The 27,818-nt window shown below is 31.3% G+C and overlaps 2 protein-coding genes across 3 annotated transcripts in view; both read left to right on the top strand.

Annotated features, from left to right (window-relative positions):
* Window positions 1-16,427, top strand: part of LOC130894468 (potassium voltage-gated channel protein Shaw-like) — a 35,454-nt gene extending 19,027 nt beyond the window's left edge. For both annotated transcript variants that reach the window (XM_057801332.1, XM_057801331.1), the window contains exons 5-10: window positions 3,182-3,379; window positions 6,506-6,802; window positions 6,858-7,067; window positions 11,875-12,025; window positions 15,125-15,235; window positions 15,744-16,427. In XM_057801332.1, the coding sequence (XP_057657315.1) occupies window positions 3,182-3,379; window positions 6,506-6,802; window positions 6,858-7,067; window positions 11,875-12,025; window positions 15,125-15,235; window positions 15,744-16,249 (1,473 nt within the window). In that variant the 3' untranslated portion in view covers window positions 16,250-16,427. The remainder of the gene's footprint in view (window positions 1-3,181; window positions 3,380-6,505; window positions 6,803-6,857; window positions 7,068-11,874; window positions 12,026-15,124; window positions 15,236-15,743) is intronic.
* Window positions 16,428-17,356: 929 nt separating this feature from the next.
* LOC130894465 (pre-mRNA-splicing regulator female-lethal(2)D) lies at window positions 17,357-27,270 on the top strand. Its single transcript, XM_057801324.1, has 4 exons — window positions 17,357-17,550; window positions 17,671-17,852; window positions 17,985-18,109; window positions 23,072-27,270. The coding sequence occupies exons 1-4, from the start codon at window positions 17,525-17,527 to the stop codon at window positions 23,735-23,737; spliced, it is 999 nt and encodes a 332-aa protein (XP_057657307.1). The 5' UTR covers window positions 17,357-17,524; the 3' UTR covers window positions 23,738-27,270.
* The last annotated feature ends 548 nt before the right edge of the window (window positions 27,271-27,818 follow it).

Raw genomic sequence — 27,818 nt, 5'->3', positions numbered from 1 at the left:
ATGACAAAATGTTCAAAAGGAATTCGGATTGCCGGAAATAGGAAACATTGGTTGGGATCACAACTTGAATATGGTCATTATTTGGACATTGAACTTGCCCATTATGAACTATCAAATATTAATATTTTTCGTTTCTTATAATCTCAATGGTGTTAATTTGAACCCCTCCAAGTTATTTAATCGAAAATGGACTTGGTCAGAGAATTATTGCTAGACAATTGTGATTGTTCCAGCGTTATGAGGAGACTGGATCCTTTCATAGACGACCTGGAACATGCAGAAGGCGATTTACGTGATGACCTCGTTATTGGGTCAATAACGTTAAAAAATCGTCACTTTCTGCCGTGCAACGACAGTTAAGGAGCGAGTAGTGACTATTAGTGACACAATAAGACGAAAACTGCAGAAAAAGAACCTGACTTTGGTCCAAAACTCTAGCTAGGGATCGATAGGGATCTGTTCTGTTCCCAGATGAGACCAGAATATGCCTCCACCAAGACCAAAGCGATATGCGGATTCCTGCTTTGAAGCACGTAGTGCTTAATGAGATGTTTCCTTCATGATCTGGGGTGCACGACCCGACTCGACTACATTGGAGACGAATTTACCTTCATGCATGAGAAAACAAGGCCGCACACCGCCAGAATCGTGCAAGATTACATTGCAGAAATTGGTATTCGGTTTATGGAGTGGCCAGCATACAGTCCTGACTTAAATCCGGTTCATGGGATTAGCTTAGAAGAAGAATTTGAGCTAAACTCCCTACCACAAACGCGATCCTAGAGCTTATCGTTGTAGTAGAAGAAGAGTGTCTTACCAGTAGAAGCACTAACTTGATTCGATCTACGCCTAATCGAAATAAACTCACAAAAGGATAAAATACTATTCATAAAATCAATCCCCTTTTAACTATGATTTTTTTCATACTTATTTGTGCCGCTAGAGGGCTCACTGTCACCATCAATGCGTCTGTCAGTTACTATTCATTTATAGGTTATGTCTTCGTATTGATGAACCCAACAAATTACTACTGCTCAGATTTGAGCTCTTGGTTCTTTTCAGTGGTCTGGAATTATATTAGACAGGGGCGGCTTCGAGGTCTATACGTACTATATTTTTAATTAAAATTAGTGTTTTTAAAATTTTTTTATAAAATAATTATATTCGAAGTTGATATTTTTTTTTCATTGTTTATATTTAGTAGAAATTTGAAGTAGAAAATGTAAATTTATACCCTGTTAGTTCCTTGTTAAACGGTATGCTTTGAATTTGATTTTTCAGTTTTATTTAATATTTAAAATTGCTTGAATTTTGCAGACGTAGAAAATTTTTTGAAGATAAATCGTTCGGAAAAAATTTATTTCTGCCTATTCCCTCTCTCCCCCCGACTGTCATTTCCACCATATCCTTTCTATCAATCCAAACTTAACCAAAACTCAGTTATTCTAATCGAACTCCCTTGGAAACTTTCAAAACCAAAATTGTCTCAAATCATTGAGTGTATAGAACTCCAAAATACTAAACTCCAAGTCCTTCAAGTGTATCGTCTAATATATACAGAGAGGAGCTAAAGTAACCTTTATGTTGCTACATGGATAAACTAATGACAAAAAATGTAAAAGATGACGAAAGATAGAAGAAGAAACCCCACTAAGTAAGGATTTTTCGTAGGAATGAATTCAGAAGCAGAAATGGATCAAACAATGATAGGAAAAGTAAGAAGAAGAAATATACAGTGACGTATAGTAATAATGAAGACAGAAGAAGAAATGAGGCTGAAAAAACTGTCAAAACTGAAGGGGAGACTAAAAAATTATTGAACTAAGATGGCAAATGGAAGAAAAAGAAGAAACCATCAACAACTGCCTAACAATACGATACTACAAACGAAGAAATAGATAGAAGAATGACAGCAGCCCTCAAGAGATACCCAAAAAAGAAGACATTAGAAAAGTATATGAACGTACCGTAATAATGAAAACAGAAGAAGAAATGAAGCTGAAAAAACTGTCACAACTGAAGGGGGAGACTAAAAAATTATTGAACTAAGATGGCAAATGGAAGAAAAAGAAGAAACCATCAACAACTTTCTAACAATACGATACTACAAACGAAGAAATAGATAGAAGAATGACAGCAGCCCTCAAGAGATACCCAAAAAAGAAGACATTAGAAAAGTATATGAACGTACCGTAATAATGAAAACAGAAGAAGAAATGTGGCTGAAGAGACCAACACAACTGAAGGGAAAGACCAAAAAAGTTATTGGACGAAGCTGGTAAAAGAATGAGAAGAAGAAACTATCATCAGACGTTTAAAAAAAAGACATTACAAACGTCATTATATATGGCCGTATCGAAGAAATAGAAACAGAAGAAGAAATAGATAAAAGGATGACAGCAGCCTTCATGAGATACTTGAAAAATAAGATATTAGAACAATACATATTGTCAACATCAACTGATGCTCATTTAGAAATGGCCGCTGTGAGGTAAACAAATGCTTTTGTCGAAATTTTTTGTGTGGTATTTGTTGGATTGTCCCAGTTTCACCTAAAGCTTTCGAGTTTGTTCTTGTACCTTCTAGCTGGGTTATCATTTTGTGCCCTTAAAAAGTATTCACACGTATTCGATAAGCTTAAACGCAACAGTTGCAAATTAATTTCAAAAATAAAAACAAAGTGGTCTGAATTTTGTGAATTGATCAAAAGCTTTCTCGCAGACTGACTAAAAAAACTGCAAAAAACTCAGTTTCCACTGTAATAATTTCACTGAAACAGATGAAGTCGATTGTTTACCCCACGGCCTCCATTTTGACGTAGATCAGCTGTTTTCTTAGATTACCTTATATGACGTATCGTAATGAAGACAGAAGAAGAAAGGGATATATGCATTTAAGGTAAAAGAAAAAAAGAAGAAGAATTAATAGATTCACCTATTTAATTAAATTAATTATAATTAATTCTATATTATAATTGATTTTATTTATTTCGATTAGTAGAAAATTGAATTTATTATTTTTGTAATATAGTGTAGAATGTAGTTTTGTTGATCTGCTTGTAAATGACGTAGTATTCCACCGATTAATACAGTGTGTCAATTTTTTTTAATAACAGATATAGAGAAATTATTCAATGACTAATCTGTATAAATGATTACGTATAGAAATTTTCTTTTTACAGGTAGTAGCCGGGGCATCAGTGTTCTTTATATGCGTATCTGTTTTTTCCTTTTGTCTCAAGACCCACCCTGGAATGAGGGAAAAATGCGAACCCCTAGATCCGTCTAATTTAAACTGCACTAAACCCTATCCATATTTTCAAGCGGTGGACCATTTGTGTAACGCCTGGTTCACATTCGAATTATCAGTAAGATTGATAGTAAGTATCATAATCATAATAAAAATTTTAATAAATTTAAAAATTATATTTTTTATTGATATTAAAAAACCATCCACACTGTATAAATCTCAGAATGTCTTTTATTCAAACTATTCATACGTCAAAAATTATACAAAGTGTTTCCTAATTCGAAAAAATTATCGCCGAAGACACGAATTTAGAAACACCCTGTATAAATAGAGATGTATTTTTACTCCTAAATGATCAAAATCGATGTGGCAACGTCGATATTTCAATTCAACAAATCGACCTACATACAACTAATGACCTACGAGGGTGATTGAATAAATCTAGAATTAATATAGTCCGGGAGATAACGTCAAATCACACGGTATTTTTAATTTTGACCACTACCGTATATTAGACAGAAATTAAAAAGATTCAACCCCATAATCAGAAGAAAAAAACTATTTATACGAGGACGATAAAAAAACGGTCGAAATTAATGTATTAAACTTTGAGTTGCCTGGCACCTACCTTATTGTCCAGATCTGAAAGAGGAATGAAATTTGGCGTCTAGAGAGTGGAGAATTAAAAAAGTACTGAAAATACAATCGTAATCAAGAAAAGGAGACTATAGCATATACAAAAGACTGAAATTTTATTTCTCTTTTCAACTGTTTAAAGTTAAGAAAAAAATGAGTTCATGTCATACAATCGACAATTTCGACATAAAACTGGTAAATATCAACAAACTTAATTCTTCTTGAAAGAAAATTAGTTTGATTTGCAGACATCATAAATAATTTACGTCAATTCTGGGACACTCTGTATAGTATGAAAATCTGCCTCTACTGCATTACGGTCGATACACTCCTATTCGGAGTCTGGCGAGCTTCATGGAAATTTATTTTATTAAACAGTTGCAGGTGAATACGGTGAGATATTGAAAAGTAAACAAAATTAAATAGGCCAGTCATTATGATCCTGAACTGTTTCATATTTTTTAAATTGGTGTTATTTATTGATACTGCGCCACCTATATATAAGTCCAAATAATATTTATAAAGTATCGGTCAAATTTGTCTTGCGAAATATTTTTCGCGGGCTATGAATGACGTCAATTGCCACATCCAGTGTAAGACAGTTATTTTAGAGGTTAAGTCAGATTGGGTATAATATCGATAAAAGTCGTGGAAAAAGCTAAAAAATCATTCTATTGGTAATGTATTGTACTTAAGTGTGAAAACTCTATTAGAAGGAAATCCGATAGAGTTCAGAGTCTGCCAGAATGTCAGAAGAATTACCCTGTATGGACCTCAATAAATCCAGAACGTGTCAATTGACGTTACGACCAATGATGAGGCGTTTATTGAATTTGAATAATCATTTTATACAATTGAGAACAAATGAAATTGAGCAGTGAGCTGATTCGCGTTGTATATAACCAACATCTCGGTCTTTCTAGGGGAGAAACTTTCAATTCTACCAATTGTGCTTGTATATTTTTGTTAGCTCGCTTTTTTTGGATCCATTCATGTAATATCAACATATGAAGGCAAGTTGACATCATTTTTGTCCCATTCCCCCCTACAAGGAAGATTGAGTTTGAATTTCAAATCAAGTAAGTACATCATGAGGGTTCCTTTCGCTCGTACCATCTTGGTAGTGTTTACCAGATAGCCTGATGTTTTTTTTGTAATCACTACCTCATCCGCCGTATTTAGCTTCAAGTGATTATTTTTTCATTTAACATTAAGAAGAAATGAGTCGGCGGTAAGAAATTTGAATCCATATAGATCTAATGAATAAATAAAACGATTTTTCCATCCAAAACCTCATATCATGGACTTCTCCACATACCCTCGTATATAACCGTATAGGTAACAGACTTTAAAACAATATTCCTTTTTCTCAGTGTAGAAATTTCAAGTTGTATTCTCAGTTGTAGTTAACATAAAAAAATATCTATATAAATGATTAAACTAATACTTGGAAATGAATTTCAAAAAGTAAAATATTTAAATATCCATATAACTGTAACAGACATTAAATTTAATAAATTTTAACGCCATCTAGGGATCCAAACATCAACCACTAATATGACATAATCCGTGACAAGAAATAGAATTTGTTTTTTGTTGTAATTTTGAGTACTATACTTTAAAAATATAACTATTAAATAAAATAAGTATTAAAACCTTAATGCAGTGTTGTTTATATCCAACAGCCATCTTGTAAAACGTTTCAAACTTCATAACTATATACAAATAAATGCAGTAAGTTAATGGACGAATCGTTAAACATAATATTCAATCACTTCACTAAATAGATTACCACTACATAACAATCGCTATAATTCAAAACAGGATATAATTGAAACACATCACATAATATGTATAACCAATTTACCCACAATATTTATGAATCAACAACCAGATCCGGAAGAACCAACTCCCTACCAACACAAAATTATTCAGTCACGCGCATTTTTGCCAACTTGATTTATATTTATGCCGCCATTCCATCTAGTGCTCTAAACTGAAATTAAAAAACTTAACCTTCATTTTTCTGCGTTTTAACTGTTTATTAAATTTGTTATATAAAAATTTATTTGGAAATTATGGTTTTTGAGATGTAAATCGTTTTTTAAAAAACACAAAAAAAAATTTATTATCAAAAATATGATACTGAACTAAACAATGGAATAAAATAAACAAATCTTAATGTTTATTTCCATTACATATATTTATTATACCATGAGATCCAAAAGTACGTTGACTGTATTAATTAATTTTATGAATAACTCGGCGACAGTTTTTGATTTATTGCTATTTTCTTCGATATATTATACGATGAGATCCAAAAGAAAAGCGTGTGGTTGAGGTAAATTTAGAAACAGTTTTTGTTTTATCGTTTTACCAATCCAAGTATCCATTATACGATGAGGTCTAAAAGTATTTTGAATTTGACATTATTAATAGCAACTTAATCAAATTATGAATAACTTGAGGAAAGTTTTCGCTTTATTGCTATTTTCAATCGACATGTTATACGATGAGATTCAAAAGTGTGCGATAAAAATAAATTTGTATGTTTATTATATATTGAGACCGGAATTCGAATTCAAATTGTTATTGTTTGATTTTATAATCTTTATTCCAGGTATCACCGAATTTAGTAGATTTTATAAAATCTCCAGTCAATATAATAGATTTTGCAGCAACTCTAAGCTTCTATATAGATTTGATTCTGCTATCGGAAAAGAAGAATCAGTTGTTAGATTTTTTTAGCATCATACGTATATTTCGACTTTTCAAATTAACTAGGCATTCCCCCGGATTAAAAATCTTGATTCATACCTTCAAGGCGTCGGCTAAAGAATTGGGATTACTGGTATTTTTTCTCGTATTGGGAATAGTTGTATTTGCCAGTTTGGTATATTACGCTGAAAAACTACAGGTGAGTTAACAAAATTTAATAACGTAATTTTATGAAATGACAATTATATGTTTAGGATAATAAGGATAATAGTTTTAAAAGTATACCGGAAGGTTTGTGGTGGGCTATAGTGACTATGACGACGGTTGGATATGGAGATATGGCACCTAAAACGTATGCGGGAATGTTCGTAGGAGCTCTTTGTGCCTTAGCTGGCGTATTAACAATAGCTTTACCGGTCCCTGTGATAGTTTCCAATTTTTCAATGTTTTATTCCCATACACAGGTTAGTATAAAATAATAAATGATTAAATTAGACCCACCGTGTTCTTGTATCGTAACTGTTTAACTATTTTCCTGATATGATAATTTGATAAATTCATACAATTATCCTTGTCAGGTTCACCAGGATAAAACGAAATATTTTAACTCACTTTTAAGGCAATTCATAATGTATCGATTCGAATTTTCGTCCATTTATTAAAGACCAATAAATCTACGGTAATTTCGTCAATTTGTACTGTTATCCTTGCCAGGATTATCAGGGTATATGTACAGAACGGAATCTTCGGACTAGTTTTTTGGACACTTCAAAATGTCGGATCATTTTGAACTTTTGTACATTTATTGAGGACAAACGACAATATGATAATTTGATAAATTCATACAATTATCCTTGTCAGGTTCACCAGGATAAAACGAAATATTTTAACTCACTTTTAAGGCAATTCATAATGTATCGATTCGAATTTTCGTCCATTTATTAAAGACCAATAAATCTACGGTAATTTCGTCAATTTGTACTGTTATCCTTGCCAGGATTATCAGGGTATATGTACAGAACGGAATCTTCGGACTAGTTTTTTGGACACTTCAAAATGTCGGATCATTTTGAACTTTTGTACATTTATTGAGGACAAACGACAATATGATAATTTGATAAATTCATACAATTATCTTTGCCAGGTTCATCAGGATAAAACGAAATATTTTAACTCACTTTTAAGGCAATTCATAATGTATCGATTCGAATTTTCGTCCATTTATTAAGGACCCATAAATCTACGGTAATTTTGTCAATTTGTACTGTTATCCTTGCCGGGATTATCAGGGTATTTGTATAGAACGGAATCTTCGGACTAGTTTTTTGGACACTTCAAAATGTCGGATCATTTTGAACTTTTGTACATTTATTGAGGACAAACGACAATATGATAATTTGATAAATTCATACAATTATCCTTGTCAGGTTCACCAGGATAAAACGAAATATTTTAACTCACTTTTAAGGCAATTCATAATGTATCGATTCGAATTTTCGTCCATTTATTAAGGACCCATAAATCTACGGTAATTTCGTCAATTTGTACTGTTATCCTTGCCAGGATTATCAGGGTATATGTACAGAACGGAATCTTCGGACTAGTTTTTTGGACACTTCAAAATGTCGGATCATTTTGAACTTTTGTACATTTATTGAGGACAAACGACAATATGATAATTTGATAAATTCATACAATTATCCTTGTCAGGTTCACCAGGATAAAACGAAATATTTTAACTCACTTTTAAGGCAATTCATAATGTATCGATTCGAATTTTCGTCCATTTATTAAAGACCAATAAATCTACGGTAATTTCGTCAATTTGTACTGTTATCCTTGCCAGGATTATCAGGGTATATGTACAGAACGGAATCTTCGGACTAGTTTTTTGGACACTTCAAAATGTCGGATCATTTTGAACTTTTGTACACTTATTGAGGACAAACGACAATATGATAATTTGATAAATTCATACAATTATCCTTGTCAGGTTCACCAGGATAAAACGAAATATTTTAACTCACTTTTAAGGCAATTCATAATGTATCGATTCGAATTTTCGTCCATTTATTAAGGACCCATAAATCTACGGTAATTTCGTCAATTTGTACTGTTATCCTTGCCAGGATTATCAGGGTATATGTACAGAACGGAATCTTCGGACTAGTTTTTTGGACACTTCAAAATGTCGGATCATTTTGAACTTTTGTACATTTATTGAGGACAAACGACAATATGATAATTTGATAAATTCATACAATTATCCTTGTCAGGTTCACCAGGATAAAACGAAATATTTTAACTCACTTTTAAGGCAATTCATAATGTATCGATTCGAATTTTCGTCCATTTATTAAGGACCCATAAATCTACGGTAATTTCGTCAATTTGTACTGTTATCCTTGCCAGGATTATCAGGGTATATGTACAGAACGGAATCTTCGGACTAGTTTTTTGGACACTTCAAAATGTCGGATCATTTTGAACTTTTGTACATTTATTGAGGACAAACGACAATATGATAATTTGATAAATTCATACAATTATCCTTGTCAGGTTCACCAGGATAAAACGAAATATTTTAACTCACTTTTAAGGCAATTCATAATGTATCGATTCGAATTTTCGTCCATTTATTAAGGACCCATAAATCTACGGTAATTTCGTCAATTTGTACTGTTATCCTTGCCAGGATTATCAGGGTATATGTACAGAACGGAATCTTCGGACTAGTTTTTTGGACACTTCAAAATGTCGGATCATTTTGAACTTTTGTACATTTATTGAGGACAAACGACAATATGATAATTTGATAAATTCATACAATTATCCTTGTCAGGTTCACCAGGATAAAACGAAATATTTTAACTCACTTTTAAGGCAATTCATAATGTATCGATTCGAATTTTCGTCCATTTATTAAAGACCTATAAATCTACGGTAATTTCGTCAATTTGTACTGTTATCCTTGCCAGGATTATCAGGGTATATGTACAGAACGGAATCTTCGGACTAGTTTTTTGGACACTTCAAAATGTCGGATCATTTTGAAATTTTGTACATTTATTGAGGACAAACTACAATATGATAATTTGATAAATTCATACAATTATCCTTGTCAGGTTCATCAGGATAAAACGAAATATTTTAACTCACTTTTAAGGCAATTCATAATGTATCGATTCGAATTTTCGTCCATTTATTAAAGACCTATAAATCTACGGTAATTTCGTCAATTTGTACTGTTATCCTTGCCAGGATTATCAGGGTATTTGTATAGAACGGAATCTTCGGACTAGTTTTTTGGACACTTCAAAATGTCGGATCATTTTGAACTTTTGTACATTTATTGAGGACAAACGACAATATGATAATTTGATAAATTCATACAATTATCCTTGTCAGGTTCACCAGGATAAAACGAAATATTTTAACTCACTTTTAAGGCAATTCATAATGTATCGATTCGAATTTTCGTCCATTTATTAAAGACCTATAAATCTACGGTAATTTCGTCAATTTGTACTGTTATCCTTGCCAGGATTATCAGGGTATATGTACAGAACGGAATCTTCGGACTAGTTTTTTGGACACTTCAAAATGTCGGATCATTTTGAAATTTTGTACATTTATTGAGGACAAACTACAATATGATAATTTGATAAATTCATACAATTATCCTTGTCAGGTTCATCAGGATAAAACGAAATATTTTAACTCACTTTTAAGGCAATTCATAATGTATCGATTCGAATTTTCGTCCATTTATTAAAGACCTATAAATCTACGGTAATTTCGTCAATTTGTACTGTTATCCTTGCCAGGATTATCAGGGTATTTGTATAGAACGGAATCTTCGGACTAGTTTTTTGGACACTTCAAAATGTCGGATCATTTTGAACTTTTGTACATTTATTGAGGACAAACGACAATATGATAATTTGATAAATTCATACAATTATCCTTGTCAGGTTCACCAGGATAAAACGAAATATTTTAACTCACTTTTAAGGCAATTCATAATGTATCGATTCGAATTTTCGTCCATTTATTAAAGACCTATAAATCTACGGTAATTTCGTCAATTTGTACTGTTATCCTTGCCAGGATTATCAGGGTATATGTACAGAACGGAATCTTCGGACTAGTTTTTTGGACACTTCAAAATGTCGGATCATTTTGAACTTTTGTACATTTATTGAGGACAAACGACAATATGATAATTTGATAAATTCATACAATTATCCTTGTCAGGTTCACCAGGATAAAACGAAATATTTTAACTCACTTTTAAGGCAATTCATAATGTATCGATTCGAATTTTCGTCCATTTATTAAGGACCCATAAATCTACGGTAATTTCGTCAATTTGTACTGTTATCCTTGCCGGGATTATCAGGGTATTTGTATAGAACGGAATCTACGGACAAGTTTTTTGGACACTTCAAAATGTCGGATCTTTTTAAATTGAGAACATTTTCTATCCGAAATCTTGCGACTGTTTAGTTAGTTTTATAACCGCATAGTCCCCGAACAGGACCCAGGTTTGAGGACACGAAATGTTAGTCGACTTCTTCCATTACCACCTTTCCAATATTAATTGTGAAACTTTCTAACTTTCCACGAAGTTTTTAACAAGACTATTTTTCCTTGAAATAACTTTTATTACACAAAAGTTTGTTTACGAATCATTGATTTTTCGATTGTTATTACAAAAAATTTGTATATGTTGTCAAAAATTTCGAGCGTTTATAAAGGTCCAAACGGACGTTTTCAATCGCCCGATGGTCGCCCGAATACAAGTTACAAGAAATCTTTTTATATCAAAATTTTGATCAGGCGACCCATGTATGCAAATTTTCGAATGTTTCTAGCGCGTTAATGTAAAGAGGATGTACAAGAATCGCTTTTGAGGTTGCTCCAACTACAATCTTCGCTCCTAAATCGAGTTTATTACAAGATGAAGTATATTTATCTTACAAGGTCGAAACGAGCGTTTATAGTCGCCCCGAGGTCGCGTTAACAGTCGAGATGTGAACGACTCGCTTCGGAAATTTGTGGCCAACCTCTCTAACTCATGTCATTTTGGCCTACTGAAAATGTTGCTTGAACGACACAATTATCTTCATGACGTTATCCAAAGTCATTATTTTTCAATAAAAATATTACTTTCAACCGTTTTCTGAACATGTTCCTTTTAATAACCTCAAAAATGACATAGAAATGACTAGAATCTAGTGACATTTAGTTTAACGTGATGATTTCAAGGCGAGAGCTAAACTGCCGAAACAAAGAAGGAGCGTTCTGCCAGTAGAACAGCCGAGAAGAAAGAAAATCGAACAGGGTACCAATAGAAGAATGAACGCCATTAAACACAATCCTGTACTTTTTAAAAGTGGGTTCGAAAATGATAAATTAGGTATGTGCTTTTTACTAATACACTAAACAATGAACTAAATATTAATATTTATACTAACTTCGCTTGTCATAATAATCTTGTCATTTATCGATAACAATAATCGATTATAACTCTAGTACCTATTTTGACAGTTAATCCAATTAGATAAGTAAGAAATTAGAGAAACTAGTTTACAAAATAGTAATCGATTATGTATATCGAATAATCGATACAAAATGTTTGTTGTCATTGATGTATACTTATTTGAAGTAATAAAAAAAGAAGAAAATGCTCATTTCACCTACCGGTAGTTAAAAATAACTGACATCTATTAATAACTAATCGATCGTGTATATGGAATAATCGATACGTTTATTTTGATGTCTTGGCTTATAATTAATAAAAAAGAAGAAAATTGATCATTTGACCTACCAATAATTAAAATAATTGACATTTTGATGTAACCTGATTGTTATAAATGAGAAATTGTTCTGATAAGAAACAATATTTTAATATTTGAAATAAACGAATTTATACTTAATTAAAGTACTTCATATAATAATTGATGTCCAGATATGTGCTACAATTATCCAAACGAGTAATTATACACTTCAAATCACGTGAATCAATATGGCGTTTATGAACAAACAAGCTGAAGGTGTGAATTGAGGCGTTTTTTGTTATAAAATACTTTTAGAGATGCAATTTGAATATTTTAATACATTGATGCAAAAAATTAGGGATACTAGTTGAAAAAGCTGACTGTAATGTCATTGTAAAAAATGAGTTACTTAAATTGCCGCTAAATTTTGACTCATGCAAGACGAATAGTTACGACATTGAACGATGACTAGCGACGAACTTGTTTGGCATGATACAAATCGTTGTGTTCGTTAAATGGAACGTATCCATTGAAATAATAATAAAACTGACAGTGACAGTGCACTAATAATATATGTCTCTAAATATAACTAACTGAATGTGTAAATATGGCATCAATGTTTTGATGCAGATTATATGTATTTTAACTTCTTAGACCTTTTTGTTTTTCTTGCTAAATAATGTTGTTTTTAGGTCTTTTTTGATGAAAATTAGTTTGAAATATAAAAATATAGTAAATCAGAAACAAATTCAATTTTGTTTAATATAATCTCAATCACTTGGGCACTTAATTAAAATGTTATGCCATATTTTTTTGTTATTCAAGGTCAAGTTCAACGAATAAATTGAATCACTGACTGGTTTGTTATTGACATTAAAATTTTGTACGCTAGGGTATCAAAGCACCAGCGGCTTTAATGAAATAAATTATTTTTAAACTTCAAAAAAAAGGGACAAAACCCTTAGTCCCTACGTAATTGGATATAAAACGTTTTTTTTTATTGCCACTTTTAATTGAAAAATTTCAAGCACATATAAACACGCTGAAATGAACAGGACCGGCTCTAGCTATTGGGATATTAAGAAAATAGAAATTTCATTAACCATACAAATATGATATATGATGATGGGGGTGTGAGAAAATAGTTTTAATGCTCATATATTTTTGTTGGGTAAATTTTAAGGAAAAAGTACGTAAATACTATTCTGAAAGAGGTGGAGGATCAATATTAAAACTAACCTATATGTCAGATTTGTGTGAAATTTTGACAGATGACATTAGAAACATGGCGGAAGCTAATAATGTAATTAATGTAGTATCCTCAATCTCTGAAAAGTGACTTATCCATAGTACCGTCCTCGTAAAATATAAAACGTTTTTGCACGTCTTCCGCGTATTATTTTTATACAGAGCGGTGCTAAATGACCTCGAAGTTGATACACCTTGTACTATTACCTTCTTTGCGCAACATTAATTTTTCCACTATTGAAATTTGTCTGTGGTTCATTAGTATTCTTTGCGTATAACATGTTATACGGTCGCATAAGCACTGAAATTCCAAAAACCCATTACTTTATTCATAATACTTCCTCAAAGTCGAATTGGTGTATTTTTGTGGTCGAGTAAAAATATCTAGAGGCTTTTCACATTTACTCAATGCATACAAATAGCGAGTTTTCTTCGGAAAAGTTTGGGAAAGTGAAAAATAACATTGATATTTATTATATAAACTTATCTTAGTTATTCAGCGAACTATTTTCGTTGTTTCTATTCTCTACAAGTCAGTTTCTAGAAGTTTGGTTGCCGAATAAATTAATTCGTTGAAAACAAAGTACAAGGTAATATAAAATTATAATTCACGTCCTTCGAAGTACTACCCTTTGTTAGAACGTCTCAAAATGTTAAATGTTAGCACATTTTTATAATTTCAGAAATTACCAAAAGCCACATGGTGTTAAGTATGGCGAAACTAGATCTGATCACAATCAAATAAACCAATGAACGTGATTTTTGTGTTTGAGTGAGACTTTTATAGAACGTTTTAGAACTAAATGAGTCACTGGTCTTCATTGGAAATCAAACAAAATCAAGTAAATTTAACAAAATCGACCTTGCTGCAACGTTGATATCATCATTCAACTAAGAAAACAACATTATTTGCCAATAAGATTATACTAATTACACTCTAAGTTAAACGAACGCACCTCAGAACTAATTCCGACTTCAGTTCTTAAACAAATTTTGATACGTCACGAAATGAGTCACTGGTCTCATTGGGAATTTGGAGTCCTGGCCATATATTCAAATTTCATCTCCTTTTTCATTATTCTCTCAATGAAATACATGGAAACATCATTTCAACCAATAAAAATCAAGTATTGTAGTAATTTGACGGAAGATTTGAACTGTCATAAACCAAATCAAGTAAATTTAACAAAAGCGACCTTGCTGCAACGTTGTAGTCATAATACAACTAAGCAAATAATATTATTGGCCAATAAAATAATGCTAATTACACAACAAGTCAAACGAACGCACCTCGGAACTAATTCCGAATTCACTACTCAAGCTTTGAAATCAAATGACTAGTATTCGGATTGCAATCTTATTTATTGGATAGAAAACCATCTATTACATCATCGCCGCCATCTTTTCGTTATACTTTTCTTAATTGAAGTACAATAAAGATATTTAACTAGAACCAATGTCGATTTATTACATTGTTTAAATATTTATAGGTAACGCCAACGGTGTCAATGTTGTCAGTTTAACTCTACAGGGTCCTTCAGTGCCGAGTATAGCTGTACTACATCACAACGGCCCTTACAATTTACAACAAACCTCCCCAGGTAATTCACTTTTTTCGTAGGGGCGTTCGAAAAATTCAAAATATTGAATAGCCAGTATGAATCAAGTTGTAGACGTTACCACGTTTACGAAAACTTTTGCATATACCAAACTAAATTATATTATTAAATTTGATTTGATGTAAATGTAAATATTAATGGTAATTGGTTGTATTATTAACTTAACATTAAAAATGAACAATATACTTGGAAAATTCATAGAGGTAATATTAGAGAAAGCGAGGTATGACGAACTATTTCTCTTTACTCTATTCTCTTTGGATAGGTGGGAACGGCAAAGATGGAGATTAACAAGTTATGATTTGAATGGCGAGTAGAGAAAGATGTAGAGTGGTAAACCTATGCTCTTTCTCTCTCTTCCAATTCGATGCCGATCTCTTTATCTTTAAATGATAAAAAATGTTCGTTCTTTCAGTAGATAACCTCGAAATTAGACAAGTTAAATACATAACCTCAAATATTTTAGATATAAATATGATTATTTTTCTAGCGTTGTCCGTACCACAGGGGGTCAGTAATCAACTAACGCCACGGGCCGCCACAACAGGTAGCGTGGATGCTTTACAACTTCAACCGAAATACTTACCGAATTTCGAAAGAGAATGTCAATCGGAGCCACGAGAAGTACCAAAAAGCGAAGAACATCTCAACGTTATGAAATCCGAGCAATATCCTTCGAGTTATTTCACCGGAAACAACGTTACGGAAGCGGGTATAAGCTTAGCTAGTGTACCGGCGATGGCCATCGGTAGCTCGACGGAAGTTCTAGTTAGTATTGTCGGAAGTCAGGTGAATTTTAGAAGAAATTCCGAGATTCCGTGTAAAAATGGAACCGAAAAATTTTCACCGGATTTCGATAACGCGAAATCGCCTAGTACTGAATTTACTACTTCCACCGTACAATCATCACCGGACACTAAAGACACAGAACGTGGAAATAATATTATAAATTGTGATACGAGAGATATAACAAGTATAGAAAGTTATACTGTTTGAATTATTGTTATTTTTGTCAATTTAAAAAAAAATTAATCTCTATAGTAATTGAGTAGCTATTAATGTTATCCTTATGCACTCCCATACAGGGTAATACTAATTTATACCCCAGAACCAAATTGCAACTCCCGATATCTCTTTCTACTAGAATTCGAAAATAAAATCATTATTTGTGTAATTCGATGTCTTTTATTTTGGTTCCTATACTACACTGCTTAAAGGAACTGCCTTATAGAAACAATAAACAGCGCTTGTATGAGTGCACCTCATATAATTCAATGTCATTTATATCCCATATTACACTGTCTAAATAAACGCACCTCGTAAAGTAAATACTAAACAACGCTTGTATGAACGGATCTTGTAGCAGAAACAGTAAACAGCACTCGTATGAACGTATCTCGTAAAAGGAACAGTAAATAGCTCTTGTATGAACGTACAACAGTAATTCGATTCTCGTAACGTAAATACAAAATTCGCGTTTTTTTTATTGAACCTTAGACAAAGACAGCTTGTCTTAAAGTTTAAATGAACTTAATAACTGTGAATAGTGACTAACTGATGATCAAATCAAACTAGTATCTTAGTCAGTTTATAGTATATCATCTTTGATCTTAGTTCTTTGGCGAAAGTGTACACTGGAATCATAAAACCATATTCCGATTTCAACTGGTGAACAGTCTATGGACATTTTTAATTTATTATATAGGCGCAGTGGATACAGTTGAAATGAAGTCAATAAATTGTAATTCCTGAGACATTTTATATTATCGTATCTTTATCAAGTACAAAAAGAATATGAATTTGTATTATCCACTTAAACAATAAAACATAGATTAATGGTTATTAATACTATAGACCGTATACAAACTATATGCGATTAGAATCATAAATATACACACCAAAACGACACTTGAAATATAAATAATAGGCATAACTTGATATATTTGTCGTATATAAATATATCGTTATTCTAAACTAAAAAAATAATTTTATTTTGATCCATCGATGTAGAAAATAGAGTTTTAATTTATTGAGCAGGTTACTTTAGTGTATATAGAATTCTATGGTTATTGGTCACAGAATACTTTTATGACGCGTTTTAGTGTCAATCACACAATGGGCGCACAAGTGTCGTACGTCAAAAGTGTGTAGTTTTTATGCAGTGTAGTGTCGAATTATCACGGATATTTTTATAGTTTGATAATGCATTTTACTTATTTCGTGTTAAAAATTCGAACGTTTTTATGATAATCTTCTGTAGGTTGTTATTTAATGCTAATTTTGAGCAAACCTGACATGTAAGTAAATTTTAAATGCGGACACAGTATCTGTTTGCATAGTAACATGGCCGACTGTATATATAATGGACATGTATTTTATTTGTATCTTTAATTTTTTCTGATGGTGGTGGATTTTAGGATGTCCGAATCGGGTGACGTCCCACAGTCCGCAAGTCCCGCTGAAAGGGACAAACCACCAAGTAGAGTAATTATAACCGACGAGGAGGCGAATTGCCACACTATACAAGAATGGCAGAATTGCTGGCGGCAACAAGATATATATTTAAATCATCTAGAAAGGAAAGCAAATCAACATGAAGGTACTTAAACTTCAGTTATTATTCGTTTAAAGTGTTTGATAGTTTTTACCGGGCTGTATCTTGATGGTGCAGTGCAGTGAGGTGTACAAAATCAAATGTGTTAGTGAGACGTATAACGTGTGCTCATTGCAGGGGAGCTGGCAGATTTACGACAAGCCAACGAGAGGATCAAGGGACAGCTGTTAGAATCTCAGCAGAAGGAAAAAACTTTAGTTCGCAAATTGGCTGCTAAAGAACAGGAGACACAAGATTATGTGGTTAGTACAGTTACTATTCACTTTTTTTAAACATGTGCAGTGAGTGCTATTGTTAACGGTACTTAACAAAAACACCCAACAATTTAGACCTCTGACACTCAAGTGCCTTACCCGAAAAATCAACTGAAGTGATAAAAAACCTTAGTGATTCATAAATCAGGCAGTTGATTATTTTAAAAACTTAGTGTCTTGGTCTTATTACTCAAATAAAGTTTGAAAATGCCATGCCAGGTATTTATTAATTTTGATTTTTATTTGTCTGTTGCAATGAGAAATATGTTTTTCAAACAAAAACCTCTTTACTACTTATCTGAAAATACAAGGTAATTGCATCTACAAATTGTACATTTATAGATATAAATTAATAAAGAAACTTTCGTTACCTCATTGTTAATTTGTGTTAAAATTCTATATTACTAAGTCGTTACTAATACCTTTTGATATATATTCTATGAAAGGTAAAGTTATTAAAAAATTCATCATACCAGATACAAAATCTCTTTATTTGAGAGAATCAAATTAAATGAATCAATGATTAACCCTTCGAATGGAACATCCGTCTGTCAGAAGGATATAGTTTGCAGATTTGGTACTAGATCTCCCTAGGGAGCAAGTAAAGGATTTCTTTTGGGCTTCATTCTAAACCTATTCTTCACCAATATCAGATGTTCCCTGATTTTTACCGGATCCTAAACAGGTTTTTTTGTATTTGACTGATAGTAATTGCTCATATTACCTCTTTGCTTTCATTACTTCTTTATGATATTTGCCTATTAATTTTATGTCATTAAAGTTAGCAAAGTATTATGAACAGATAAAAAAAATAATCGGAATTAAGTGCCACATAAATTTTTTGTTGTGCTAATTTTTAAGAAATTGGCTGTTCTACTAAATTTACAAAAAATGTGTGAAATCAATTGATAATGAAAGTAGAAAGTTTCCATTATTAAATCTCCATTATTCAATGATGGAAAAAATTTTGCATGTTATTGGTGACTTTCACACCTTATTTGTAGAAGTTATGAATAAAATTGCTTTTTCCTAGTTTTCTCAGTAGAATACTATCATTGGCGAGAATTTATAGACTTGTTTGGTCTCGTTAGGGCTTGAATAATGAAGTGCTCGACTAATTTCAATTAAATTCTGAAGAACTAATGAATTTTAGGAGATATTATAAAATATGACTTTTTGCAGCAGAACACTATCACTGGCGAGGAAATAAAGACTAGTGCGGCATTGTTAGGTTCTAAATAAGATATTTGACTAATGCCAATTAATTACCAAGGCCTCACATCTTTATCATTCCTCTGCAATGATAGTGTTGTATTGAGATAAAATTAATTTTTTCCATTGCATTTAATTAGCATTGATCGAGTACTTAATTAACAATGTGTATTTTTGTCAAGCTTAGATTGATCGATTTAATAATAATAAACAAAGTACGTTTCGAATATGAGACAGAGTGGGTCCTGGCGAGACATTTTAAACTAGGCCTAAAAAACGGGACGTCTGGCAACCCTATTCCTCAACTCCGCAACACTATTTGAATTCAGCAATGAATAATGATTTATATTCAAATTATAGTAATTACATGTTAAATATTTATTTTAACATGTCCTTTGTTATATTTGGCATTTTTTAAATGTGTTTGACTGATAGTTGTATTCCACATTCTATTTAAAAAATAAATAAGTTTCTGTTATTGATGTATTAATTACCTATGAACTGAACATGAAAATAACAAAACAAGTGATGTAGTCATTTAAAGTTAAAGAAGGTAAGAACAGTAGATTCTGTGAGTATCAGATTTTTATCTCGCAGTCAACACAATCGTTGAATTTTTAAAAATTTCAAAACCTTAAGTTTTCTTCTATGAAGAGTGGGCTGCTCAAATCACCTTGTGGCTGAAGTTTGTCTATGATATGCATGAGTTTTTAATTCTCATCAGCTAAGACCCTAGACTCTAGGGCCTACAGTTTATTGAAATTCATGAAAAATTACTATTTTCAGCACGCTGCTATTATTCAAACGGATCATAACCAATTATTTTCATTTATACTTAAACTAATGTTTTCCCCACTGTGAATTTCGTCTTAATCATACAGATATCTTTTAATAGAAAATTTTACAGTAAAAGTGGATGAAGCTTGAATATATCAATCATTATTTAAATAGGGGAAACAAGCACTGTAAAAATTAAACTTTTGTTCTTTGGGACCCTAGAGAAGAGTTTCTCATATTACAATTAAAACTAATGACTTATTAATGTTATAAAAAGTTGGTTATTTTCATGTAAAAATTCTGATTCGAATTAGTTGTTCTTGTACATTAATAAATATTTGATCTAGTCAAATAACCTTCATTTTACTTTGAATAATTAATAATAAACATTGTTTGAAAGGGTGTAGCTAGTGAATATTCTTATGCTTAAAAAAACAATGTATCCAAGGTTTCAGAAATCATTTTTATCAAATTAATTTCATAACTACTTTTTATACGCTAAAAACATTTGAAGTCTTTAATATTGAAATTTTTTGTTCATGTACAATTTAGTAGTAAAGATGTTTACTTAATATAAAATTTTATAGTTTTAAATAGTCAGTTTAGGATCCATAAAAAGTGTTTTTACTATGCTAACCATGGTATATAGGTATTATAAAAAGCATTGAGAGGTCAGCAAAACAAAACGAATTTAACTTCTTTGACAAGTAATAACAATGACCCTTCATAATTTAGTTATAGATGGTAGGTCGGTTAACTTATAAGAAATATGTCAATGAACCTAATAAAGAGTGTTTCCAAATTGAATTGAGGCAACCCACCCTCTTACTTGGATATTTTTTGTGACAGAGGGTTAGTATATCTGCTAATTGACTTGGTGGTCAATTAATTACCTGTTTCCAATGACATGAAGGTATCATATCTGATAACCTAGAGATGTTGTCAAGCATTTAGAATTGCTACTGAGTTTTTTTGCAAAACAATGATGTCAAGGAACCCAAAAAAGTTTCCACTTTAGATTTAGGCAACAAACACTCTTACATGGATAGTTTTTGTGACAGGTCAGTTTATCTAGTTAACACTTTGGGATAGTTTTAAATACCTTGGCTGGGGCTATGTAGTATGAGATAGATTATTTTTGACTTCTTACCTCTTTTGGAACCTACAAAAATATGGTGATAGATTTGAAATATTCTAACAAGATTTAAATGCTAGTTAATTAGTTTTTGTTAATATTTTTTATGTATAAATTCATAAATACATTTTGGTTTGTTATAGGCATAAGAATTGCTTATTTTATACCATGGATACAAATTTATTTGATCTAGAGACAAACATAAATGTTAATGTTGGAAGAAAATGGATCCAAACTGCAAAAAAAACACTTTGGGTTATTATTATAAATCTTAGATTATGATTGGACTTTAGAAATACTATACAACTGATTATATATTATAAAATAGCTTACTATTGTGATGTACTGGAAAAATTCTTAATCACAATATTTGTTTTACTGAATTGATTATTTTCTTTTCCATGTATTTCAGATAAAAGCAAATATTTTTAACGAAAAGTCAAAGATTTTTTACACCAGTACCTACAACTCATTGTAAGTCCACATTTCAAGGAATATTGGGTTCCAAAAACTTATAAAGTTGAACAAGTTAAATATTTTGTACATGTGCTATAACTTCTTGACTATTCGATATTTATTTATAACAAAATCTTATGGATAAAGACTTTTGATGAGTAGAAGGTAGAAAAATTTGTTTGAAAATGGGATTTTTACTCTAAATTGAGTTTAGCTTAGGAATTCAACTTCAGAGGCAGATTTGTACGAATATGGAGAAGAACTACTGTGGCGGGTAAAAAGAGGCTACAGAGACAGCTAGGAAATGGAAAGTCGTAGTCGACAAAATTGGACCGAACTCACCTAAAAAGGTGTATGAGGGTAGTAACCCCAACAGCTTCTGAAACACTGACAAATGCCCTTTGTTATACTGGGGGCTATATGATGATGATGAAGAATGTACCTACAGTCTTATAAATACTAAAGGAAATATTTGCTTAATAAATTAGATAAAATCGAATCGTAACTATTGTAGCTAGGTTGGTTAGGTTAGGTTTTGAATATTTCTTAATATTTTTATGTTTAAAATGGAAAAATTTCTAACAATTTGTTCATTTGTACTGTTCTACAAAGTTATATAACAATTTTTCGATTATATAATAAACAGTATTATTTTTAATATACAGGGTGTTAAAAAAAAGGTGATCCTGTTTGTAGGATAGATAGAAAGCTGAAAAATATTCGGGGTTTGTTAAGTACAAAAATTTTCGAGATAAAAGGTGTTGAAGAAAAAAAATTACAAACTTTTTTTACGATTTTGTCGCAACTACTATTAACATTGGATTGAAATTTTATACGAGTATGTTTTGGAAGCTGATACATCCAATGAATATGTTTTTATGTCTGACCCTCATGGAGGGCGGTTTATACCAAGTAGTATTGAATATAAATTTTTCAATATTTGATTTTTTAAGCAAAATTCGGAGTGAACTTGAATATCATTTAATTTTACACCCAAAAGATACTGTTTACCTGTTTAGGAATATTTTGATTTGAAAATTATTCTAAAATAAACATGCTTAAGAAAATTATCATAAATTTAATTATTTATTGAAGGTATTAAAACACAATCAAATATAACTCCGAATTTTTTGCATCCTTTATATGTTTATAATAATCTTGAAGTTATGAGGTAAGTTAGATTTCGATGTGTAGGTTACTACGAATTTAGTTCCAATTGATGAATATAAGGTTTTAAAGGTGAAAAGAACATTTTTATTCATCTTAAGGGAAAAAGTAGGTCTATATAGCTACCCATAAATTTTAAATATCGATTCACTGTATTTAAAAATGTATTTGGACCATTAGTAATATTTTTTTCTTTCCCTTAGTGTCAGCTAAACGAATTAAAAAGTTCCCAAGTTCCGACGACCTCATCTTTACGAACCGTACTCCTAGACCCGGCTATAAATAGTATATTGCAACATCTCCAATCGGAACTTCAAGCGACCCAATTAAAATTAGAAGACACTCAAAACGAATTATCGGCGTGGAAGTTTACACCGGACTCCAATACCGGAAAACGTCTAATGGCAAAATGTCGTCTACTATATCAAGAAAACGAAGAACTCGGCAAAATAACCAGTTCCGGTCGAATAGCTAAACTCGAAAGTGATTTGGCGTTGCAAAAAAGCTTCTCGGAGGAAGTTAGACAGAGCCAAAACGAATTGGACTCATTTTTAGCCGATTTGGACGAAGACGTAGAAGGAATGCAAAGCACCATTCTCTTTCTTCAGCAAGAATTGAAGAAAGCTAAAGACTCTATACAGACGCTTCAGAAAGAGAACGCTGCTTTGAAGCAAACGTCCAACGGTAGGGCTAACGGTGACACTAGTGTGTGCGAACGAGAACAGACAGATTCGGACAGCGAGTTAGAGCGGACACGTGGTGTTAAACGGATTAGAAGGTCTTCGGTACTAAGTATCGATTATAATGAAGATGACACTCTTGTTATTAATACAAATGGCGATGCCACTATTTCTTCTGATCCTGAATAGAAAATATTAATATAAACACTATAGATATATATCTAAATTATAACCTACACTTTGCATTCTCACAAATAGGTATTAATATTTTTTTTTTTTTTTTCATACCTATTATATTTTACACCGTGCCAAAAAAATCGACCATTTTATATATTTTTTTCCCAATATCTAATCTCTTGGTGTAATTTTTACGAGGTGGGGTAGTTAGCCCACACGTTCAACCCTCTGTAGAAGAACAACATCCCTTTCCAGTCTCCCAAATCTTCATCTGGTGCGGGAGGTTACCACCAGATACCAACGAGGAGGTGGGAATAGGAATTGAGAGGCTTGTCCTCAGTAGCAGGGACCTAGAGGATGTATTGGCGCATTACTGGTTCTATGAAGACCCTAGGCTGGTGACAGAACTGCCTGAGGAGCGGGGGATGCCCAAGGCAAGCTGGATGATGTCAAAGAGGATCTCCTGGAGATAGGTGTGGAGACGTGATGACTAAAGGAATGTGGTGAATGAGGACAAGGCTCTTTGAGAGTCATAGTTGCAGTCTGGTTTTTAAATTATAAAGAAAATATTATTTTGGGTGGGAAAACAAAATGTTGTGAGAGTTTGAGCCTTTGTCTCATTAATCCTAAACCATCGAAATTAATGAAATTGATTCGGAGACTTGTTTTTAAGAGAATTTAATAATTTACAAAAAAAGATTTTCAGAATTTGTTTTTTTAACTTTGGAATTTGGAACAATTAGTATCCGTGGAAAAATCCTATTGGATGGAAATTTTTGAAGGCATATTGATTCCCTATAAAACATTTTTAGCTAAATCCATTCATTTGAAAGTTGTTAAAGTTGGACTGAACTGAAAATCATTTTATTGATATTACTTTTATTTTATCAACAAAATTATGGAAAATTTGGAAAAATCAAAATGTTTTGATTTATTAGCATTGAAAATGCTGTAGATTCAATTTTTTTGGGTGTTTTTATAACTTACAAATGCAATTTCCGAAGAAAATACCTTTCCGATGCTAATAAATCAAAATTATCTTCAATTTTTTCAAATTCTGTTAATAAAATAAAAATTATCAATTAAATGATCAAAATTTTCAGTTTACTTCGACTCCAACTTTAACTTTGAATAACTTTTAAATGATTGAATTTAGCTTAAAATGTTTAGTGACATTTTTTATAAGAAATCAATTTCCCTTCAAGAATTTCCATTGGATTTTTTTACATATACTGATTTTTCCAAATTCCAAAGTTAGAAAATCATATTCTGAAATTATACCAATTTTCAAGGCGTCGTTTGAGAAAAAAGATGGTTTAGAGACAAAAACCCGCTCCAGAAAAAAAAAGTTGCTTTGATATACCTCTTATTATCAATATTGAAGTTTCCAATTCTCAAAATTTTCTTCTTATCCCAAATAATATTTTCATATACTTTGAAAAAAAAATCGATTTTTTTGGCTCCTGTAATATAAATATATATGTGTATAAAAAAATGTGATATTTGACATGAAAATGCAGTTTCAAACTGTTCATTATTATTTTTTAGGCAAGAGTTATTGAAAAAACATTGATAAAAATATTTATTTATTTAAAATTGAAATTGATAAAACAAATTTGAAACTGATGACTTTTGCCTTCTTTTTCTATTTTATTTTCTCCCCCCAAACAATTTTCATCCCAAAATTTGTTAAAAAAAACTTTGGACTTACGAAACAACTAATTCCTATGGGAATATATTTTAAAAAGGTATATTGGTTTTACGGCGTTTTAGGTGCTAATTAAAATGTCATACTCTATAAATATCTACAGGGGTTTTTATTTCGGACTACTTCAGTTGTTTGTTTATAAATTATAGTAACTACTGCTTTAAAATAGTTTTTTAATCATATTATTTTCTATAAGAGCTAGATTTTTGTGATAATTTCTTTTTATTAAAATATTTGATTAAATGTAAACATATTAATACCTATTTTGATAGATATAAAAGAAAGTTCAGTGTAAATGAAAAGTAAACGAATTGTTTCCCTTTGAAATTTTCAGAATAACTTGTAGTAAACAATATAATTAATTTTAAATAATCGAGATTATGTACAATACAGTATTTGAAAATATTTTATGTGGAATGTCATGTAAAATCACAACGTTGTCTATATGGTGATTACGTTATTCGTCTAATAGAAATTATTTCGTTAAAGTATATAAATGAGAAGAAATTTGATAAATCTTGATTTAAATGGGTTAAAAATGTAATTTATACTTTAAAAAATCAATTTTTGTGCTATAAAAACTTTGTAAAGACAATAATTGTTGTGTTACCCAAATTTCTTCAACGTTTAAGTCATATTATTGTTGTTACTTTCTTCTTTGTGTTCTTCAAGACTATTTGGCACTTTGTAAAGTATATTATTGAACCAATGTAACCGTTTCTTCATTTCAGTTGTCTCCAAATAATTTTATTCACTTTATTCTTTTTTTCCATTGATTATATGTCCAATTGGAGTATTTTGAATCTATAGTTTATCGATTACTTCTTCAACATTTGACATTAAAAAATCAATTTTTATTAAAACCTTGAAAAAACAATAATTGTTGTGTTACCTAAATTTCTTGAACGTGCAAGTCATATTATTCTGGTTATATTCTTCTTTGGGTTCTTCAAGACCATTTGGCACTTTGTTAAATATATTATTGAACCAATGGAACCGTTTCCTCATTTCAGTTGTCTCCAAATAATTCCATTCACTTTATTCTTTTTTTTTTCCATTGATTATTCATCCAATAGGAATCTCTTTAAGCATATCTTATCGAAAGTAAGCAAAAAGTTCTTCTTTGAATCTATAGTTTATCAGTTACTTCTTATTCAAAAACATTTCATTTTTATTCCAATTAAATCATATTCTTATTTATTATTGAATTTACATTGAAATATTTGTGTTTCGGAAAATATATTCAAATGCAGTATACAAAATCTAGTTAACAAAAAAAATTTAATTGTTTGTTTATTATCATTATTTATATTTTTATGGGGTTGTAACACTTCTTTAAAGCTATGTTATACTTGAAAAATATTAATTTACTGCAGCTACATCATTAATGACAATTATACTGTCTTTTCCTTCCAACCTTCAATAGGTTGCAGGTTCATACCCGACTCGAAGGACCAGTCAGTGAAAACTGTATGAAATTACTACGAAGTAATCTCTGTAAATAAAGGGGAAATTTAGTATTACTATTGCAAAGAATTATAACTGTCGCAAACTGCAAAAACAGAATAATTGAAACTTATTAATTTATAGTTTTAACACTGCAAATGAGTTTGTTATTATAAAGATAAAGAACTTTTCTAAATTGTTTATTAAAAAGCTGGTGACTAAACAAAGCGAACACGTTCTAATCCCCGAAATAAATATTTTTTTATTAAATTGTTGATCCATATTTGCTTTGTTTACTTTCCTCTTTTTGTAATTGATGGCGAGATTGGAAAATGTAGATTTTTTAAGTTGTTAAATCATAATGATTATTAAAATGACAATTTTATGAACATTCTATTGTGTTTTATTAATACTTCTCATATTCACTATTTTCTCACCCATATGGCACTAAACTTTTCGTACTTTTTCAATTCTTTTCTACTAAACTCCCATCTTCATATATTGCACCCCCTTATTAGACATCTTCAGCTCCTGTTCTACTTCCAGATTTTTAAGTAACCAGAGTAACTATCAGCTTCAAGGAGATCAATTTAGTTTTTGCTACCAGAGTTCTGTGCTGGTTTCAATGATTTGGTTTCTCTTAAAAGACTAAGTCAACAGGATTTTCAATAATGCCTCTGTACTCCTTTTTAAAGCTATACTGTTGCCATCTACAGTTTGCTTTCTCCTACAAGATTAAGTCAACAGGATTCTCATGAATACCTCTGTACTCCTTTTTTTTAGCTATATTGTTGCCATCTACAGTTGGATTTCAGCTACTGAATTTCCGTGCTAGTTTCTAGGAAGTTAGATCCTTTTTCTTACAAGACTAAGTCAACAGAGTTTCATTATCATCACTGTACTCCTTATAAGAGCTGTTTTTGTCCTCAACGGCTCACC

Source organism: Diorhabda carinulata, chromosome 5 (assembly GCF_026250575.1).
Source record: "Diorhabda carinulata isolate Delta chromosome 5, icDioCari1.1, whole genome shotgun sequence".
Classification (NCBI taxonomy): domain Eukaryota; kingdom Metazoa; phylum Arthropoda; class Insecta; order Coleoptera; family Chrysomelidae; genus Diorhabda; species Diorhabda carinulata.
The sequence above is the reverse complement of the archived record's forward strand: the minus strand, read 5'-3'. Positions and strand labels throughout refer to the sequence as shown.

Coding starts and splice junctions, on each gene's coding strand:
- LOC130894465 (XM_057801324.1), top strand. CDS start 17,525: ATGCTAATTTTGAGCAAACCTGACAT. Junction 17,853..17,984: donor GAAAGCAAATCAACATGAAG/GTACTTAAACTT, acceptor TGCTCATTGCAG/GGGAGCTGGCAGATTTACGA. Junction 18,110..23,071: donor AGGAGACACAAGATTATGTG/GTTAGTACAGTT, acceptor TCTTTCCCTTAG/TGTCAGCTAAACGAATTAAA.